Raw genomic sequence first — 22246 nt, 5'->3', positions numbered from 1 at the left:
ATGTATTATTAAATACTAAGACACTAATGCACATAAGAAAAGTTTAGTTTAGTTTAGACCCACTGCTATATTTTGCCATATAATTCTGTATATAACTGTGTGCAACAAGAATACTAAGTGAAGTGAAAGAATGATATTTTCACAAATAAGGTTTAACTAACTTTGCATAATTCTAAGCAAGTGAATGCTTAATAATAATGTTTATTGTGCACTTCTACAGCAAGTTTCATTCAAGGATCTCAATGAATTTTAAAACAAATCTCAAAACATTCCTAAAAAGTAATAGTACCTCTGCATTACAGATAAGGAAACTTAAGGATGAAGAAGTTAGGTGATTTGCACAAGGTAACAGTGGTAAGGCCAAGCATGTGGTCTAACCACTAGAAAATGCTGTGTCCTGTACAGTACTGTAGTAGGTATACAATACATTGTGAACAGTTAGTAGTATGCTTTTCTTTTAGATATTTTCAAGAGTCTGAGAAGAATCACTCTCCTTAACAGCTAAAGTAAAAAAATCACTACAGTTATCTCTAGCCCTATTTATTATTTTTATTTGGATTTTTACTATTCTACATACAATAAAAGCATGTCCATCCAATGATCCTAGCACCCTTGACAATATTTTTTAAATACATTGAATAGACCCACCATCAGTTTCCCCAGATCAAGCTAAATAATGCAGCAATAGAATAATAAAAACAAGAACTAAAGCAACATCCACCACACTCCTACATCACCATTACCCATCTTTACCCAACACCCATCTGCAAACAGAAAAGCACACCCTGAAAGCTAACATTACTTGGGTTCTCATGGGTCTGGAGAGGACACAAATTTCACAAGTCCAGGGCTCTAGTGGCAAACATCTTGCCAATCATGCCTTCTCTCATACTGAAAGGGCTTCAGCTCAGGCATCTCCAGTAACCTGAACTACAGCAATATACAATGGGCTGAGAGAGGTGATCTCTTAAGCAGGTAGGTCCCAGGCCATTTAGGTTTTACAGGTCAGAACCAACAGCTTAAAATCAATCCTGAAACTAACAGGCAGTCAGTGCAGATTGTAGAGCACAGCACTGATAAGCTTGTGGCAGGAAACACTGCTTAACAAGCAGGCTACTGAATTCTGCACTAGCTGCAGTTTCCAAATAAATCTAAGAAGCAGTCTCACAGTCTAATCCAAAGGCTGGCTGAGAGTTGCAAAGTCTGCATCTAAAAGAAACTGGAACAGGCCTCCCAACCATCCAAAGTCTGAATTGGCTGTGGCTGCTACCTGATCAGCCAGTAGCAGCCACAACTCTAATCAGACCACAGACTGTGAAACTGGTCAACAAACAGAAGGCACATACTTACAGAAAGACCAACAAAACCCACCACCATCTCTCCCAGTTGCTTTCCCCAACCAACCTATCTCATCTCAGTCTTATCTGGATTGGACCTCAGACAGGTAGCCCTGATTTCTACCTTCACTGTCCCCCAAATCGCTGAGTAACGCAACTGACAGCTTTAGCCAAGTCAGTGAAGATGGAGCTATAAAGCTCCATCATCAACATACTGAAGACACTCAACTCATGCTTCTCACTAATCCTTCCAACAGTCATGCAAATATTAAGCAAGAGGGGTGATAAGGGAAACTGTCAGAAACCCAAATGAAAGTGCCCTCAGTGAACAGCAATTGCATACCACCACCTGCAGAGCACTCACCAAAGTCAGACCGAAACCATCCAAAAGCAGCCCCAATTCATTCCTGTGGTGGTTTTGCAAATGAGTCAATGCCAACTTGTAGTAAACAGTATCCAAGGCAGATGACACATTTGATAATATCATCATGAACATCTGATCTTCATCTATCACCAACAGGAGTGTCTGTGCCATACTTAGCTCAGCAACAAGACAGACAAGGGTCAAAGAGATGAGAGGCCACTAGATACTGTGAGAGTTGTCTTACCACAGCCTTTTTACATAATCTTAACCAAAAATACAAGATTCAGTAAAGAAGCAATAGTTGGTAAGATAGCATCAAGCAATGGATTTCTGGAATTAAGAGCACTGTGAAGGATAAGAAAAAAAAATTGAGCCAGCAAGCCACTTTTACACATGCGGTGTCACCTTCAGAAATCTGCATCTACAGAGAGAGAGGAACTTTACTGAAGTCTCTAGATTGGTAGAAATTAACAAAGACACTGATTGACAGGGTTCTGCATGCAGATATCCATACACTCACATGCTTATACATACACATATAACAGAGTATTTGCACTTGGCGCACACTTAAACCCTTCAGAAAAATATTATGCACTCGCGCATAGTTGTTTTCAGTCGTTCAGTCATAAATCCTCTTTTTCTTCCCTTTTTTTAAATTAAAGTCTTAGCAAAGCATGCATTTTTCACCGAGGACTATTTATATGCTAACTTCAAAGTTTTAAAATAAAAAATTGGTTGAATTATTTAAACATTAAAAGGGCCTGAACAATTTTTAGTGCACGAAAAGCTTATTTCACAATAACTAAAAAACAACAGCTTTCCTTCAAACCTTGGAGGGGAAAAAAAACAAAAAAACAAAAACACCTATGGGTTGAAATGAAACATTAGAAATAGAGTCTAAAAGAGTAAATCAAAAGTGCCATCGCAACCCTAAATATAAAATAAGTTGTTAGCATGATATTACAATATACCTCTACCCCGATATAATGCAACCCGATATAAGACGAATTTGGATATAACGCGGTAAAGCAGCGCTCCGGGGGAAGGGGGAACTCACATATAGATTAAGGAAGAGATATTGGTTATGTCAGGGTTAGCTAACCCCAAATAACTTTTAACCCTTTTTCTAATTTTGGAAATCCATAGAGTTTTATCTACTTACATCAGGTCTGAATTTGGCACAGCATCATTTAAGCTTAAAAACCTAATGGTTTTCAAGCTTATGAAGACAGCAGCATTTTTAATACACAAAGTGGTTTTCCTACCTTCAACCCGTGATTCCAAGTGCTTATCCAGCTCAGCATCCTTTTTCACTGCCTCATCTGAGACCTTAGGGGCATTTGAAAAACAAACTAGTACAATACTCATGTTATCACGACTTCCCTATATAGTGGAGAGAAAAAAAAAAGTACATGAGAGGGATCCTTAGTTTTAAAGCTCTTGCCTTCCTTGCTATTAATCACTCTAGCTTGTTCTAAGATAGATATTATAATGAACCATTGTTAACACAATTACTTTATTGCACATTTGTAACATGTTAATTAGCTACAATATATTTCATGTAGAAAAAGATTATTTTATAGTCTTGAAATTTTATATTATCTTACAATTAATAGTAAATATATAATTATTAAGCATTTCTTCACTTGTTTAAAAGGTAACAACAAAAAGATCACAAGTTAAAATGAAGAAATTGTTTAACTGTTACCCAAACCAATAACAAATTAAAAAAGCTAATATTTTATTCTATGAAAATACTCAGATGAGACATTACAGCTCATTCCAAATATATTCGTTCATCTGAATTCTATCTGTGTCACTGCCTAAATTGCATTTCACTTTGATGCTATGAAGTTCCAAAAATGAATAAGATCACTTATATGGCCAAGAACCAACATAACGTTATGTTTCTCTATCCACCTCCCCAGGTCAGCCACTAATATATAGTTAATCTGGAACACTCAATTTTCTTGCAAATTATGCAAAACTACAAATTTTTAATATCAATTTAATCTTCCACTTGGAAATTTTTACATATTTCCAGCTGATATTACAGTTCAACACATACTGTGCAAACACATCAACGCTACTTTCTGTCAGAATCTCTCTCTTGTACCTCACTTTTTGCTCAGTAATAATTTGCAAAACTATAATCCTAGCCCTAATTTAATTTACTACTGTACACCCATTCCCAGAGTGTATACTAATTCCCTCACAGAGCTGATTAATCAAAAGTTTGGTCTTCCCTCCCTCTGCCTGCCATGTTTGTATAAGCTTAATTGAAACTCTTGATGCTGTAGTCTGAGGAGCTTGTAAAGGAGTTTAGTAAGGACTGGAAGAAGAATAGGTATCCTAGCTGCTTCTATATAGCATAAAGATTTGAAAGAGGGTTTTAAGAAATTATCCATTCTTGCACTGCAAATCTGGAGAGAATATTGTGACAACCACCAGTAGCCAAACGAATGTGGTAAACCCAGGGTTACTAGTCCTTATGTAGCCTTTTTTGTTCAGACCTACACCAGGGAGCAGTTCCTAGCATCCATCATCACACCCACTCTCCTGCAGGAGCACAATAGGACTCTGGAGTAGGGAGAATACCATAGTAGAAAGGCCTTTGTTTTTAAAGTTTCCTTCTGCACCAGGCCTAAAAGGATTCTCACCTTTCACAGTCAATAGAAGATAGTCGTTGGGACTCAAAAAATTCCCTCCTCTTCCAGAGTTGCAGAACATTGAGGCTAAAACTTCAAATTCAACTCTAATCTTGCAAGTGGTATGAACTTGTTCACATGGAATTTGGACATCAGTGCCCTATATTGAATCTGCCTATATGGAGCTCAGTGCAAGTTCAGGGCTCAATTAAGCATTAAGTATATTATAGTAGTCCTGCCACATGCACAAGCCTTGCAGATGTTGTTGGTTGGAAAAACAGCAGCACATTCAAGCGAAGCTTACAGTGTGTGCTGCAGGCTACAATGCAACCATGAAGAATTCTCTGGGCAACAAGAAGGAAGTGCAAGCTATTTGCATTACCTGAATTACAACCAGAGGGAAGTGAAATTCTTCTTTGTAACTGGTATTGTATTCATCTAAACAAAGATCAACAATTGTATAACAACTTTTAGGAAAAATAGTTACATACCTTATGTAAACAAGTATCGACCACCCAATTGCACACTTTTTCCAGGTCATCTGATACTTCAAGCCTAGACTTAACAAATTCACAGAGCTCTTCATTGCTCATTACATCCCAGATTCCATCACAAGCTAAGATGATAAATTCATCCTCTTCTGCTCTTAAAATTTCATAAACCTCAGGCTCTGGAGAAACAAGCTGTTCTGTAGGGCCTTTGCCATCAACACATTTGTAGTCATAGTCGCCCAGAGCTCGAGAAACTGCCAATGAACCATTAACACGCTGAATCATTACACTACCTCCTGCATTCTGGATTCGCTCCTTCTCCCTTGGGTTGCAAGGTTTGTGATCCTGTGTTGAAAAACACACTTGTCCATTTCTATAGAGAACAGCACGCGAATCACCACAGTTGATAAAGTATATATGCTCACGTGAAATCATAACTCCCACTGCTGTTGAGCCACTCCTGTCCATTCCATTTCTGAGGTCAGAAAAATTGCGCATATATTCATCAATTTTCAAAAAGCCAGTTCTGATTCCACTCTTGACATTTTCCACTGAAGGCTCAAGAGCTGATCCTGGTTTTTCTGATGCCCTAAAATCATCATTGTTGGTGATGTGTTCTAATAAATGTGTTGAACAGTAATTTGCCACACGAGATCCTGCATGACCATCATAGACAGCGAAAAAGGACCAGTCCTCTAGGCCATGGGGAATACCTACAACAGCTGTGTGAGCATCTTCCATTTCCACTCTCCATCCCTGCATACTGCTGAGGCCATAACGCAAGCCGTTCCCTGTACCATGAGCATTATGTTTATCAGTTTTTGGTTTATCCAAGAATGCACCCATGTTTACTTAATATTGAATCTGGAAAACAAAAGAAAAATCTTATTTATAAATCTATTATCCCACAAAAATCTTGTACAGCAATCTATCAAACAATTCATATACAATTTTCTTACAGTACAGTCAGTGAATTACTGTATAACAAAGTGTGTACAACAAAGTATGCATTTTTATTCAGATTAGCTATGGGGGGAAAATAAGGTCAGTATCAATTTTTTTTAAATGTGATCCTGTCGAATTAGACATTTTTGGTAGCTTACCCGCCACTGCCCTCAAGGGGGGGAAGAGGGCTTATCTTTGTCTTAGGAACATTTCATGCTCACTTACATTTATAAATGAAGGAGTCCTTCACATGGAAGGAGCGGTTGTGCTGCCTCTGTAGTACCATCCCTTTCTTCCCAATCCATGTCCCTCCAATTCCATAAAAGTTACCAGGAAAAACTAATACAGCCTCTCACTAATTTTTCTCCATAGCTCCCCAGAAGCTGTCCAGTGTAGGGGAGTCCTGGATAGCGCTGAGGAAGTGAAGTAACATTGGTAGGGAGAGGCCGGCCTACTACTGGAACACTGAGTTTGGGGGCAACTTTTCCAAGAGGAGTTTGAGGACAAATCCTTCTCCCTCACCCACCAGCAAGATGATGGGGGTAATTTCCAGAAGAGAATCCTCAGAGAAGTCCCTGCTTAAACAAAAGTCTGGGAACAATCTGGCCTCCTGTTTGTGTAAGCAGTTCCAATTTTTAACTTTTCCAAAACACATTTCTTAAACTAATTTTGGATGCAATTTAAAATTCAAAAATATATATTTGCCTAAATTAAAATTATCATACTGCAAATAAATCACACCATTCACAGTACTAGGAAAAATCAAGAACTACAAAACAAATACAGTTCTTCCGTTCCAATTAAAGACCTATTTAAAATAAAATAACTAAATGGATATAAGGACAGCAACCTTTTAAGATCATGACAGATAATTTACTCCAAATAATGAACTTGCAGTTCACACACATTCCTTTTAAACAATATCCTTTTACTGGTCTTATTTTAGATAGAAGTCGTATCTTTCACTCTGATTATCACAATGATTTTTAATGCTCTACTGAGCAACAACATTAATTATTGTTCTAGTTTTATGCTGTATTATCTTGGCTTATATGTTTCTTTTCCAAGTCATTTCAGTTCTCTTTTGCATTACCATTCCCTTCAGCACAAAAGTTTCAAGTTCAACTAAGGGTCAAGCCAGAGTTGATAGAAACTGGTATGACTAAATGACATAATTCAGCTCCACCCTTTTCTTAAATGGTCTATACAGTCCTGAGGCAGATACCATCAGATTTGAAAAACAGACAGATCAAGGCAGAGTTTTCTGTAATCACCCCTGAGGGCCCAGGTGCACAATGGCAGAATATCTACTGTAGAAAGGAATGTGAATGGAGGGGAAATTTACAATAAGCAATATCCATGTTCAAGCTCTAATTCAAAGGTTAAAAGTGCCACGCACACCTTTTTTTTGTTGTTAGTTTGTTTTTTTGTCATTCATGTTCTCCTCTCTCATTCTAGGACTAGATTATCTTGTGGTGCAAGGCAGGAACATGACCCTGCCAGTATTGTATTATTAAACCTTTAAGATACACCTAGGCCTCTCCTTTTAATTACATAATCCTCATATATATATTGCATATCAAAAACTTCTCAGCTAATTTTTTTTTCATTAAGCAGAGTACTGGAAGCTACTGATATTAAAAAAGTAAGTATGACATTCAGTAATATTGTGACAATTTCAGACTAGATATTTTAAGTGACTAACTTCTGTGTTCTGTCCTCCATATTATAAAAGACATGCCTGGTAATTTAAAAAGAACCCTCCCCCTCAGATATTATCTTAATTTTATGTAATAAATACCTTATGTATTCTAACCACTCCAGTTGTAACAGAGAAGTGAGGCCCTGTGAGCTACTGAACTGCCTAAAATGCCAGAGATATGGGCTGCCTGAAGAATTAGGTATACAACTCCAGTTTTTATGTGGTATTTTTTGAACCAAAATCCAGGTACAGATGAAGAATGAAAGGCTTTATTATGCTTTCCCACGGAAGCCTGCCAATGTAGGAAGGCTAAACTTGCTTGGAAAGTTCACCTAGAGCTAATACTATGAGGTTTTGGGGAGAGAGAAGACTTGCCTTATCACTCCACAGAATGAGCAAACTATCAGATGCCACCACCCCTACCAGCTGGCTCCTCCTATTTCGCAGTAACACAAAGGCAGTTGTAAAGCCTTGCAATGAGAGATGTAGCTTTTTTTTTCTTTTTTAAAGAAAAGAACAGGATTTGCAAGGGCCCATTTGCAATCCTCTCATCTCACCTTCCTACAATGAAAACCCCTTTGGCGTAGATTGCTTCTGAGAGGCTGGGATGATTTGGGCCATCTGCTTAAAGGCACTGTGGCTATAGATCTGTTCCGCCATAGGCCAAGCTGACAGAGATAGGACATTCAAGATGGAATTGACTTTGTGACATGCCCTTTCAATTATATTAGTAATGGCCTAGGAGCCTAATTAAAATCCTAGTTTGTGCCAAACGTACCAGGGTTCAATTCCAATCAATCATCTTGATATAATAAACTGGACTCATAAGGGAAATTACATGGATCCTAAGGACACTAATGACTTGGTTGCATGGACTGAGTATTGCACCCTCTCAACCTCCAAGAAGAACCCAGCTCCTCTCATTCTTCAAGAAGGCAAACACAATACACTGAGAATATGCCAAGAAAATACAATGAGCCCCTATGAAGTGAGGCACTGAAGTCAGATGCAGACACCGATTAAGTCAGTCAGGTTCTGACACTGTGCCCACTCAGCAAGGTGTCAGAGAGTGATGGGAATGGCACTGATGTTACCAGGCCCCAAAGCACTGACTAATGAGCACCAGAGAGCAAAAAGGGTATTGGGCCAATAGCCTGAAATGCCATTTGCCAGGAAGGCACTTGCACACCAACAGGAACCTGCAGATAAAGCCAACATGATGCTGGAGCTGAAAGCGTGGGAGGAAATGTACAACACTGACCACCCCAGCTCGTGTCCCAGGCAAACAGCCCCAGGCACCAACACATTCTCACCAAGTGTTGGTGTGCCAAAGTGCACCAACACTGGAAGTCCCAGGTGCTGGTCTTGCACAGCACTGATGTGATGAAGTGGGCCTAGTGCTAATGATTCATTGTGCTGCAGAAGACTACTACTGCCAGTAGTATACTAATGTGCTGGCTTCACAACCTCGTTGGTGTAGCAAAGGGATCAGGTGCAACTAGCCCAAAGCACTACTGTGAGAAAGGAGAAGAGGAGGTTACTTACACGTAACTTAAAGTTCCTCAAGATGTATGGTTCTATCTGTATTCCACTGAGGGTTATAGGCACGTGCCATGCGTCCGGAGCCGGACAACTTGAAAGTAGTGGTGTCCGTTGAGCTGCGCATGTGCCCTTGCTCTGCCTCATGGTTTCATCTGAGGCGATAAAGAGCAAGGTGGTCCAAACTTCGCCCTCAGTTCCTTCACCACCACAAATCGAACAGTTCTGCATCAGAGGGGAAGACGGGTGGGATTAGAATACAGATCGGGACCACACATCACAAAGAACCTCAAAGTTACAGGTAAGTAACCTCCTCTTCTTCTTTGAGTGATGGTTCCTATTGTATTTCATTGAGAGTGAATAACAAGCAGTACTTAAGAATGCAGAGGATGCAAGAAGGAGGATGGAATGGTTGAATGGAGGACAGCTGCATGGAACTAAGCATCCATTGCAGAGTCTTGAGCCAAGGTGTAACATGAAGCGAAGCTATGTACCGAACTCCACGTGGCTGCCCTACATATGTCTGGAAGCAGTACATCATGCAGGGCGGCTGTAGTTGATGCGTGCGCTCTCGTGACATGGGCCCTCACTCCAAGGGATGGGGACAGTCCTGGTAACCAATAACAGACACAAAACCCACTTAGAGGTCCTCTATGTGGAGACTGTCTGCCCTTTCATCCTTTCAGCTATAGTGATAAACAGCCTAGGGAACTTTCTAAATGGTCTTGTCCTCCAAAGGTAGAAGGCCAACGCTCTGTGGACGTCGAGGGAGTGAAGATGACACTCGTCTACTGAGGCATGAGGCTTTGGAAAGAAAGTAGGTAAGTGTATAGGTTGTTTGAGATGAAAACGGGATACCACCATTGGCAGAAACTTGGGGTGCACACACAGGGAAACTTTGTCCTTATGGAATGTGGTAAAGGGGAGTCAGTCATCATGGCCCACAATTCTCCTACCCTTCTCACAGAAGTAATAGCTACCAGGAAGGTGACCATAATGGAAAGGAGAGACAGGGAGCATGAAGCCAGAGGTTCAAAGGATGATTTCATTAATGTCGAGAGGACATGGTGAGGTCCTATTGAGGAGTGATAGGTTGAATGGGTGGATAAATTCTAAGGAGGCCTTTCCAAAACCTGGCAGTCAATGGGTGAGTAAACACAGAGCGTCCTTCCACAAGGGGGCGGAAAGCACTAATAGCCACCATGTGCACCTTGATGGAATTGAGCGCAAGCCCTGACATCTTCAGGAACAGAAGGTAGTCCAACAGAAGGGGAATGTCCACGTCCTCTGGGGCGAGACCCCTCTGCCTGGCTCAGGAGGTGAAATGCTTCCACTTGGCCTGATAGGAACACCTTATGGACTCTTTGCTGCTGCTCAAGAGGAGGTCTTATACTGCAAACAAACAATCCCATTCTAGCAAAGATGCCCATCCAAAAACCAAGCTCTGAGGTGAACTGTCTGCAGGCTGGCGTGCCTGATCCCGCAGCCGTGTTGCATGAGCAGTTCTGGGAAAGCTGGCAGTGGAAGTGGAGGACACACTGACATGCGGAGAAGGTGAGGAAACCAGAATTGGCAAGGCCAGAATAGGGCTATCAGAATAGCCATGGCTCTTTCCCTCCTGATACTGCAGAGGGCACATGGCAGCAGGAGCAGTGGGGGGGAGATGTAACTGATCTGGTCTGAACAGCGGATGACAAGGGCATCACCTTGGGAATGGGTGCCAAGACCTCTTCTGGAGCAGTATGTGATGCATTTGCTGTTGGCATGGAGGGCTCCTTGGTCCAAAACGTCGCTGACTACGGTGTCATGGAGCTCCCATTCATGGCCGGTCACAAATTTCCTGCTGAGAGAGTCCATAATCACATTCTGAGTCCCTGGAACACAGGCTGCCGACAACAGGATCTTGTGGGCACTGCACCAATCCCACAACCGGAATGCTTCTGCACGAAGCGCTGGTGACCGCATGTCCCTCCCCCCGTTTATTACATCAACAAATGGTGGTGGTGTTGCCCGACATAATGAGAACATGATGGGAGCAAATAGATGGGAGAAACATGCAATATGCCCTCTGTACTGCTCGAAGCTCCTGAATGTTGTGCATACTGGATTCCCAAGTGGTCCAAGTCCCGTGACACGGGCCTGCCCATGTGGGTACCCCATCTGGCAAGTGATGCATCTGTGGGGAGGATGGAAGGAAGGGCATCCTGGTGCAGACCTGACCTAGGATTGTCCACCATCTGAGAGAGGACAGTACATCCAGCAAGATACAGGATATGTCATGTGGGAGAATAGACCTTCTGGAGCCACAGCTGAAGGCAGTGAAGGTGCAGACAAGCAAAGATGGAGACTTACATGCAGGCCGCCATGTGGCCAAGAGGAAAAGGCAAGTCCTGACCTGGACAGAAGGATTGGGCACCACTTTGACAATCAGTTCCTGTAGGGTCTAAAATCTTTCCCTCGGTAGGTAGGCTCATGCTGAACCGCATTGAAGGGGGCCACAAGGAATTCTAGGACTGCATGGGGTCCAAAGTAGATTTTTCTCTGTTTATGCTCGTCCCCAGGAAGGAGAGGAGTATGAACAACATGGAGGTTGAGGCTCGAGCCTCCCTACTGGATCATGCTGCTAGGAGCCAGTTTTCAAGATATCAGAATATAAGGACCAGCTGACACCAGAGGTGAGCCGCTACTACAAAGAAAACCTTGGTAAATAGCAGTGGTGAGTCCAAACGGTAACACCCTCTATTGGAAATGCCAAAGGCCAAGAATGAACCTTAAGAAACTTCTGTGGGTTGGATGGATGTCTATGTGAAAAACAGGCATCCTGCATATCGCGAGCCATAAACCATGTGCCTTCTTTTTGCAAAAGGGATGATGGCTGCTAAGCTGCCCATATAAAACTCTGGTTTGCATATGAACTAATTGAGATGACAAAGGTCTAAAATTGGTCTCCACTCACTCTTCTTCTTGGGCAGTAGGAAATGAGTGAAGTAAAATTCTGCACCCTGATAGAACCCGTTCCTCCGACTTATCGCTCTCCTTTGCAGTATGGAGTCCACCTCTAGGAAGAGGATATTGTCATGAGAGTAGTTCCTGAGGCAGGATCGGGGTGGGGGATGAGGAAGTGTGGTGAACTCGGATTGTACAGCCAGGATCCATTTGTCTGCACTCCAATCTGGTAAAAAGAGTGCTAGATGCCCCCCAAAGGCAGTGCGTCAAATGTACGGCGGGAGGCAAAGTGTTTGCAGTTCTCTAGGCACACTCAGAAATATTGTTTCTGTGAAGGCTGAGCATGTGATGCTGAAGACTGTGACGACGGACCAGAAGGATGGGATCTTTGAGTCTTCTGCTGCTTGCAAGGAGGTTTGTAGGCCCACTGATGGAAGAACTGAGAAGCTCTGAATCGCTGTGCAGGAACAACTTGTGCCTCGGTGCTAGCATGTAGATGCTTAGGGCTCACAGAGTGGCTCTGGAATCCTTGAGGGAGTGGAGGGAATCATCGGTCTTCTGATTGAAGAGGTGGGACTCATTGAAAGGAAGGTGCTCTATAGTATTCTGCACTTCCCTGGGGAAACCAGACGAATTCAGCCACAATTCCCTCCTCATGACGATCCCCTCCCACTAGAAAATTTGGGGGGGAGGGGCAGAGGGGGTGCTCAGAGAACAGAAACGCAGATCTCTCAGCCGGCACATAATACCTCTTTCTCTGCCACCTTGGGAGTGGGTGCACAAGTAGCCGGGGTGTACCAGACCATTTGAGAAAGCTGAAGAATAGCATCGTTGATTGGCAGTGCAACCCTGGTCGGTACCGAAGCATGCAGGATGTCAAGAAGGTGATGTTGTTTGTCCTGTAGTCCCTTCAATGGAATATGGAGGTCCTCAACTACCCTGCGCAAGAGGTCCTGGAACTGACTAAAATCATCCGGAGGTGAGGGGGAAGCCGAGGACACAGTGTTATCAGGAGACAACAATGGGAATCGTTCCTGTTCCGGTGGTACAATCAGACCTGGACTGAGCGGATCCCCCTCCAAGACCAGTTCTGAGCACCAGTTTCAATGACAGCTGAAGTGGGGAGAGGGGCGAATCCTCTCTTGCTGAAGGGGAAGACTCCAGCCAGGACCCCCAGTATGGCCAACAGGAGAGATCCATCAGATGCTGTGGAGGGCCCCACAGAGCAGGGTACCAGTGCCCCCTTTGTTGGGAAAACGGAGGATACTGCCACTGTGTCAGCGGAGCCTTAAGGTGCTTGTATCACCGGTAGGGGAGGGGCAGTCCTAAGAACCAATACTAAGACTAAAACTACAGAAAAACAATCAAAACTATCTACAATGCTAAAAACAGTTGTTGTTTTAAAGTGTGTCAGAGAAAGATGAGAGGACACCAGCAGCTGTGACACAGACCATGCGGCGGTGAGAAGGAACTGAGGGTGCAGTCGATCTGCCCTGCCCTTTATCGCCTCAGATGAAACCATGAGGCGGAGTAAGGGCGCATGCATGGACCAATGGACAATACTACAGTCAAGTTGTCTGGCTCCGGACGCATGGCACATACCTATAACACTCAGTGGAATACAACAGGAACCAACACTTGAAGAAGAAGACATGTGAAGGGCACAATTAGTTCTTGTTAGTGGAAGAGTTGAAACTAAACTTCATGGTTGCCTCCTAGATTCTAATCCAGTGCTTCTCAGCCAAAGGTTATTTTTCAGCTACTGCTTTGCCTCTCTACAATACCGGGTCATGTAAGGAACTCCATGAGGATAGAAAACATGCTCAATGTTCAGAGAGTTCCAAGGGAGTCAGAAGTTCAAAGATTTTAGCAGCCAACCTCGAACCAGCTTTATTAAGCATGTAACAAATGGAAAATTTTCAGGGCCTTAATTGGCCAAATCCGGATAAAATTTTATGGGGCCATCTCTTGAGCCCCAAGACTTTTCCTGTGACAAATTGCAGGCTTTTGCTCCTAAGTATGGCATTTCTAGATCTCTTCAGAATGTCTGGAAATAAATTAATGTTGGAAAAACTGCCTATTTCCCCCTAAATTTATAGTTGAAAACGATTGCACCATTTTTGCTGATGGCAAAAACAAACATAGCATGGGGCATGGGTCACTTGCTGGAGGATTCTCTGCACCTTGAAGTCTTTAAACCACAAGTTGAGGACTTCAGTAGCTCAGACATAGGTCAGGGGTTTGTTACAGGAGTGGGTGGTTGAGATTCTGTGGCCTGCGTTGTGCAGGAGGTCAGACTAGAAGATCATAATGGTCCCTTCTGACCTTAAAGTCTATGAGTCTATGAGTCAAGAACTTTGCACCTGCTGCCTCAAGTACTAATACATCAACTTCAAACGTGTTGGTACACCATAAGGAGTTCTCGCATCTGCAACCTCAGGGGCTGATCCCCTCGCTTCACATAGCACCAATGCTTCAAAGGAGGCCTAGCATTGGCATTTCCATTACCATGTATTGAAACAATAGTGACAACAGCCTCAGACAGTGATGTACAGTCCCTGTAGGACTCCACCACCAATGGGAGCTTGGTTCCTGAAGTGCTGACCTAGATGAACGCTGGGGCACCAATGTTAATGGCCCCAAGACACAAAGATGCAAGGAATGCAACTAAATATTCAGCCCTGTCAGAAGTTACTAAAGCTAGACATTTGTAAATCAGCAGGCCCAGATAACTTGCATCCAAGAGTTTTAGAAAAGCTGGATGAGATGCTTGCTGAATCGTTAATGCTGATTTTCAAAAAGTCTTGGAATGCTGTAGAATTCCAGAAGACCGTAAGAAAGCTAATGTGCCAATTTTTAAATGGAGTAAATGGAATGACCCATGTAATTATGGGACCTGTCAACCTGACATCAATCCTGGGCAAGATAATGGAGCGGTTGATACAGGATTCAACTGATAATGAACTAAATGAGGGTAATGTAATTAATGCAAATCAACATGGATTTAATGGAAAAATAGATCCTGTCAAACAATTTTTTTGACTAAATTATAAATCTGGTTGATAAAGGGAACAGACTCCTCTAAGGCATACGGCTTGGTACCGCATGATATTTTGATTAAAAGAACTAGAACGAAGTAAAATTAACCTGGCACACATTAAATGGATTAAAAACTGGCTAACTAATAGGTCTCAAAATGTAACTGTAAATGGGGAATCATCATCAAGTGGGTCTGTTTCTGGTGGGGCGCCACTGGGACCAGTTCTTGGCCCTCCGCTATTTAACATCTTTATCAATAATCTAGAAGAAAACATAAAACCACCACTGATCAAGTTTGGAGATGAGACAAAAATTGGGAATAGTGAAGAGGACAGGTCACCAATTCAGCGCAATCTGGATTGCTTGGAAGACTAGTCACAAGCAAACAACAGGTAAATGTATATATCTAGGAACAAAGAATGTAGGCCATGCTTACAGAATGGAGAACTCTATGCTGGAAAGCAATGACTGAAAAAGATTTGGGAGTTGTGATGGATAAGCAGCTGAACACGAGCTCCCAGTATGACTCAGTGGCAAAAAGCATTAATGTGATCCTGGGACGCATATATAGTGTGACAGGGCAAGACCAGATGGCTATAGTAAAGTAGTGGGAGACAGATTATATTAGCCACAGGCTAAACAAATCCCTGCTACCAGGATAAGCAAATGGCAGCTGCTCCAGGTCAATTAAGACACCTGGGGAAAATTAAGATCTTTCCAGAAGGCAGAGAAGACAGTGGGTTGATTGGGACACCTGAAGCCAATCAGGAGTTGGCTGAAACTAGTTAAAAGCCTCCCAGTTAGTCAGGTGTGCGCGGGTGTCAGGAGCTGTAGGAGGAAGCTGCACTGTTGGAGAAACAGAGTAGTCACAAACCATCTCAGGCACAAGGAAGGAGGCCCTGAGGTAAGGGTGAAGTAGACGCTGAGGAAGTGGGGGCTGCTGTGGAGAAGTGGCCCAGGGAACTGTATGCGTCCTGTTTCCAAAAAGTCAGCTACCATAGCTGATACTATTAGGGTCCCTGGGCTGGAGCCTGGAGTAGAGGGTGGGCCTGGGCTCCCCCCTTCTCTCCCCCTGAATTAATCACCGAGACTGGGAGACAACATAGACTGCAAGGGAGAGTAGCTTCTCCTCACATCCCTTGCTGGCTTATGATGAAAATGGCTCAGTAGGCTACGACCCTTGCCTCTAGAGAGAAAGGGCTACGTGGAGGGTCACAGTGAGCCTCTGAGGCTAGCGAAATCTGCCAGGAAGCGCAGGAACCACGGAGACAAGGACAGAGCTTTGCCACAATAGGTAAATCTTGAGTAGGAGTAAGGAGGTTATCTTACCCTCTGTATTTGCCACTGGTGTGAGCACTGCTGGAATACAGTGTCCAGTTCTGGATGTCCACAATTCAAGAAGGATGTTGATAAATTGGAGAAGATGCAGAGAAGAGACATGAGACTGATTAATCGATTAGAAAACATCCCTTATAATGATAAGCTAAATAGATTGAGCTCCGAGTCTAACAAAGAGAAGGTCCCTCGGCCCGCACCGCTTCCCGCCGCCCCCATTGGCCCGGGACGGCGAACTGCGGCGAGTGGGGGCCGCGATCGGCCGAACCTGCCGCGTCAGCAGGTAAATAAACTGGCCCGGCCCGCTAGGGTGCTTACTCTGGCGAGCCGCGTGCCGAACGTTGCCGACCCCTGGCCTAGATGATCACAACAGTATCTTCTAGGCTTGGAATCTCTGACGCCAGCAGGTCCTAAAATGGATGATTATTCCAGTGGATAGAGATTTGACTACGCAGCACTAATGAGGTGCTCATCCTTAAAGGCAGGCTGGCTGATATTAGAAACCTCTCTTCCATGCACTAACCTCCTGATAACTGAAGTCATGAGGAGAGTGGCTCAGTGAGGTGTAAATCATTCGGAACATCACATAGTCTCTAACAGCAACAAGCTACCAGTAACTCAGAACATTTTCTCAACAGTATTTTCCAATAACACCTCTACTTCGTTAGAAGGAAATGAATTACTCACAAGTCTATGCCTGCATTATTCAATTTACAACAAGACTAAACTCCCCATGATATGCAGCAAATCACCTTAATGTGTACAAAGACCAAGGTACCAACACTTGATATGATGGCAGCAACTGCAACTGGTAGTAACTGCATAGTTTAGGTTGTGCTTTAGTTTCTATGCCCTTTGAATTTTCTATGTAGATGTTATTTGGTTTCTCTTCACCTTTTTTTTAAATAAGAAGTCTTTGTATTTGGGTTCTGATTGAATTTTTTTTTCTTGGAGTCCTACTTTTCACTGTTGACCAGTAGCTCGGGGGGGGGGGGGGGGAGCGGGGGACACAAAACAAAAAACAACAACTTTGCCTAGCTACACAAAACTTGATAAAGGAGGATACTGGGCACATCTGGTCCAACAGGCAGGATTTTCTTTTGTTAATATGGGATTTAGCATAATTTGTAGCTGTAATTCATAGTATTACTGAAAGATTATATGCACACATAAGCCTGCTGGATTTTGGGAGGGCAAACCCAAATCCAATTGATAAATGGATTAGGCATATACAAGACCTTCTTCATTAGGAAGGTCACTTTTCTGTCAGATGTTATGCTACAAACAGAGGTATTTATGGTCGGCTGCTAATGGATAAAATATTCTATCAACAGCTGCACTCCTATACCCCCGTCCCCACCTGCAGTTGTGCACAATTAAAAAAAAATAACACTCTCAAAACCCTTTGTTTGTAAGCAAGTAGTGTTGCTTCCCCTAAACATACCTGACACAAATGGATGAAATTATGGACATTAAAAGTTAAGCCATATTACACTACACACTCTTCACTCTTTCATCCAGCAACATGTGCACTTTCCTATCTCCCCACTTATAGATCACATAGCCACAACCCTGCTCTGCTCCTCTAGCAAAACCAGTCTTCCACCAATCTCTTTAATTGCCTTTCTGTAATTCACCCACTCAACTACCCTTTCATAACACAACCACTGCCACCACCAAACAGTCACTATTACACTAGTATTGGGAAGGAAAATCTGGTAGATGGGTGTGTGCAGAAGGACAAACAGGAGACAGAGTTAAAGTTCCAGTGCATGGTAGTTGTGGTAACAATAAGCTATGCACTTGTCGGTAGAGAAGTAGTGGATATGAATTGTTCACATGACTTAACTTTTAATTTCTTCCCATTTGAGGGTTTGTCAGGTATGTGGTGTATGCAACTGGTTCACAACTAAGTTTTGTGTGTATTAATTGTAAAGACAAAACCATAGAAGATCCATCTAGTTTGATCCTGCATTATAGGCAGAGCAGGTAGCAATAGTTATAGTTATATAATATAGTTGTGCTTTCCTAACATTTTCCAGTAAAATTCCTTGTTTTCAATTGCTTACAACTTTGTCAAACTAACATTTCAGGCTGAAAGTTTCTATGACTCATAGACTTTAAGGTCAGAAGGGACCATTATGATCTTCTAGTCTGACCTCCTGCACAACGCAGGCAACAGAATCTCAACCACCCACTCCTGTAACAAACCCCTGACCTATGTCTGAGCTACTGAAGTCCTCAACTTGTGGTTTAAAGACTTCAAGGTGCAGAGAATCCTCCAGCAAGTGACCCATGCCCCATGCTATGTTTGTTTTTGCCATCAGCAAAAATGGTGCAATCGTTTTCAACTATAAATTTAGGGGGAAATAGGCAGTTTTTCCAACATTAATTTATTTCCAGACATTCTGAAGAGATCTAGAAATGCCATACTTAGGAGCAAAAGCCTGCAATTTGTCACAGGAAAAGTCTTGGGGCTCAAGAGATGGCCCCATAAAATTTTATCCGGATTTGGCCAATTAAAGCCCTGAAAATTTTCCATTTGTTACATGCTTAATAAAGCTGGTTCGAGGTTGGCTGCTAAAATCTTTGAACTTCTGACTCCCTTGGAACTCTCTGAACATTGAGCATGTTTTCTATCCTCATGGAGTTCCTTACATGACCCGGTATTGTAGAGAGGCAAAGCAGTAGCTGAAAAATAACCTTTGGCTGAAAAGCACTGGATTAGAATCTAGGAGGCAACCATGAAGTTTAGTTTCAACTCTTCCACTAACAAGAACTAATTGTGCCCTTCACATGTCTTATTATTGAACAAGGCTCATTCATAGTCCTCTCAAGACACAAACAATCATCATTCACCCCCATTTTACAGATGGGATAACAGATTGCACAAAACGAGTACTGGCACAACTGGATAAAAACCTAGAGCTCTAATATGAAAGGCCCATTTAACCAAACTGCCTTTCAGAATGAACATGCCAAACCTGTGGATTCAGATGTTCTGTCTATAACCACTGCTCTATCCTCTAGTCCATTGTCCCCTGGAGCCTGAAATAGAATTCTGATTGCCAACACTGTTCCACTGTCTAGCAAATAGTTGTGTAAGCCATTAAAGTGGGTTTTGCATTCCCTTTCAATGGTAGGCCCTCCCACATAGAAGACAACTGCTTATTGCTGCTACCAATTACTATTTGAGCTCAAGTTCTAAGAATTTGTGCCAGGAACTTAAAGGTCCTGGTTACTAACACTGCTAATGACACATGCGGTGGGATCTATATGGTTCTAACTCCATTAAAGTTCCTTGTGTAACTAACATATCTCCATTTTGGCATATGCATTATGATACAGTCTGTAATTACCACATATAATTTGCTCTGCAGAACCCCATTATTCAGTGTACAGAATGAATGATGAATGAGACATTTGCAAGCTGAGAAAATGTTCTCTTACAACTAAGTGCTAGACTTGGATTCAGGAGAGCAGGGATTATATCCCAGGCTGAGTCAGACTTTTTTGTGGTGCTAAGCAATATATATATATATATATAACAAGGCAGAATTAATTAATTCTGAGTTTCCTAATTTTTGAGTGCTTGACTTTGCAACATTAATGGTCTCTTAACAGTTTTCTGCATGTAATATTAATAGTAATGCTCTTTTTCCAACTTGACTTCAAGACACTAACACAATTTTCAACCTTCTACTATCATCAGACTGGCAAAATTCGTGTTTTATGAAAAGTTAATTATCGGGTTTTGTTATACAATGTAGAAATTCCCAGCAAATCCTCTCACCGATTAATCCTCTTTGATGTAGAGCAATGATTGATGAGGTAGTCTAAACTTTATACATAGTAAATTCCTTTCCTTTGAGTGGCTATTAAAAAGTGAAAGGGAATGGTTTGATATGAACAAGGAGGAAAAACATTGTTTTATTTAAGCAGGCATGTGTTCTACTATTGTATACACAAGGCTGTGTACTCCTCAGCTGTGCAATTTCAAGAGAAATCAATCCCTTGTCACAAAATATGTGCTCCAGAATCTAAGCTTTCACTTTTTAAAATGAATGTTTCTACTATGGCTGTGAAAATAACTACAAACATGTAATCAACACGATGTCTTCCTGAATATGAAGACAGTATGAAAAAATGGTTACTAACCTTCTGTAACTGTTGTTCTTCGAGGTGTGTTGCTAATGTCCATTCCAATGTAGGTGACTCCCAATCAGTTGTGGGGGAGGGTTTGGAGTTCATTGACAAGCAGACTGTAGCACCACTCTGCCAAACCCAGCATCATCTCCAGCCTGCTGACTGACGGCATAGTGAGACACAAAAGTGTGGACTGAAGACCATGTTGCTGCTCTACAGATGTCCTGGATAGGAACCTGTGCCATGAATGCAGGTGAAGATGCTTAGGCCTTTGTAGAATGCACCCTCAGGCAGGAGCGGGGACCTTCATCAGGTGCATGTGTGGATACAGGAAATGATCCACGATGAAATTCTCTGGGCTGAGGCTATGAGACCCTTCATCCTGTCTGCAACTGCCACAAAGAATTAAGAAGTTCTCCAAAATGATTTAGTCCTTTCTACGTAGAAGGCAAGTGCATGTCTGACATCCAGGGAATGAAGTCACTGCTCCTGTTTCTGGCATGTGGTTTCAGATAGAAGACTGGAAGGAATATGTCCTGGTTACTATGGAATTGTGAAACCACCTTTGGGAGGAAGGCTGGGTGAGGGTGCAGCTGGGCCTTGTCCTTGAAGAATACTGTATATGGAGGCTCTGAAATAAGGGTCTTAATCTCAGAGACCCTTCTGGCTGACATAATAGCCACAAGGAAGGCCACCTTCCAGGACAAGTAGAGCGGAGAACACGTTGCCAATGGCTCAAATGGGGGACCCAGGAGCCATAACAATACCAGGTTGAGATCCCAGGGTGGGATTGCTTGTTGTACCTGGGGATACAGTCTGTCAAACCCCTTGAGACAACAACTACAGATAGAGTTTGTAAAGACAGACAGGCCGTTTACCCATGGGTGAAACGCCGAAACTGCAGCCAGGTGGACTCTAATCGACTACACCGATAGCCACTGCTGCTTCAGGTGTAGCAAGTAGCCCAGAATGGCACTGATGACCCCATGGGTGAGACACCTTTCTGCACCGACCAGATCAAGGACCTTTTCCACTTTGCCACGTATGTAGCTCTAGTGGATGGCTTTCTGCTTCCTAAAAAAAAACTTCTTGAACTGGTTCAGAGCATGCTAGCTCCAAGGGGTCCAGCCATGGAGCTTCCAGGCCATGAGTTGGAGGCCTTGACATGAATAAAGTGGGCCATGCAAAATTCCCATAAGCGAAGTGCCTCCTGGCACAGGTGAGAAGAGCATGCTTCGCCCTGCCTGTTGATCTAGAAAATGGCTGTTGTCTGTAAGGACTGACATGCACCTGCCCGCTACATGGGATTGGAACTCCTGGCAGGCCTGAGCTCTGTGATGTTGATGTGTAACAAGAGCTCTTCCAGGGACCAGAGGCCCTAAGTTTTTAGGGACCCCAAGTGAGCTCCCACTAGCTGGGAAGTAATTTGAGGGAAGTAATCACAGATGGGGGAACTGTAATGACCAAGTCTAGAGGGTGTCAGCGTGGCGAGTATACCAATGCCAGCCACGCCTGGAGAGGTCTGAGACAAAGTCTCGCATGCTGAACCACATAGGTATATGATGCCATGTGTCCCAGAAGCTGTGAGCAATTTCTCGAAGTGGCGATAGAGTGATTCCTGATACTTTCTATAAGCCTCTTTACTGCTTGGAAGCATGCTTCTGGACAGAAGCTCTGGCCTGTAATGAGTCCAGAATGGCCCCAATTAATTCTATCCTCTGGACCAGGGAGAAAGTGGACTTCTGTGCATTTAT

General features: G+C 42.9%; 1 protein-coding gene across 2 annotated transcripts in view; it reads right to left on the bottom strand.

Annotated features, from left to right (window-relative positions):
- PPM1B (protein phosphatase, Mg2+/Mn2+ dependent 1B) overlaps positions 1-22246 on the bottom strand; it is a 105625-nt gene that overhangs the window by 21637 nt on the left and 61742 nt on the right. For both annotated transcript variants that reach the window (XM_065400429.1, XM_065400428.1), the window contains exons 3-4: positions 4841-5704; positions 2967-3084 (exon numbers count right to left, since the gene is read on the bottom strand). In XM_065400429.1, coding sequence (XP_065256501.1) covers positions 2967-3084; positions 4841-5686 — 964 coding nt within the window. In that variant the 5' untranslated portion in view covers positions 5687-5704. The remainder of the gene's footprint in view (positions 1-2966; positions 3085-4840; positions 5705-22246) is intronic.

Source organism: Emys orbicularis, chromosome 3 (genome assembly GCF_028017835.1).
Source record: "Emys orbicularis isolate rEmyOrb1 chromosome 3, rEmyOrb1.hap1, whole genome shotgun sequence".
In the NCBI taxonomy this organism is placed as follows: domain Eukaryota; kingdom Metazoa; phylum Chordata; order Testudines; family Emydidae; genus Emys; species Emys orbicularis.
This window is presented reverse-complemented; position numbering and strand designations above follow the sequence as displayed.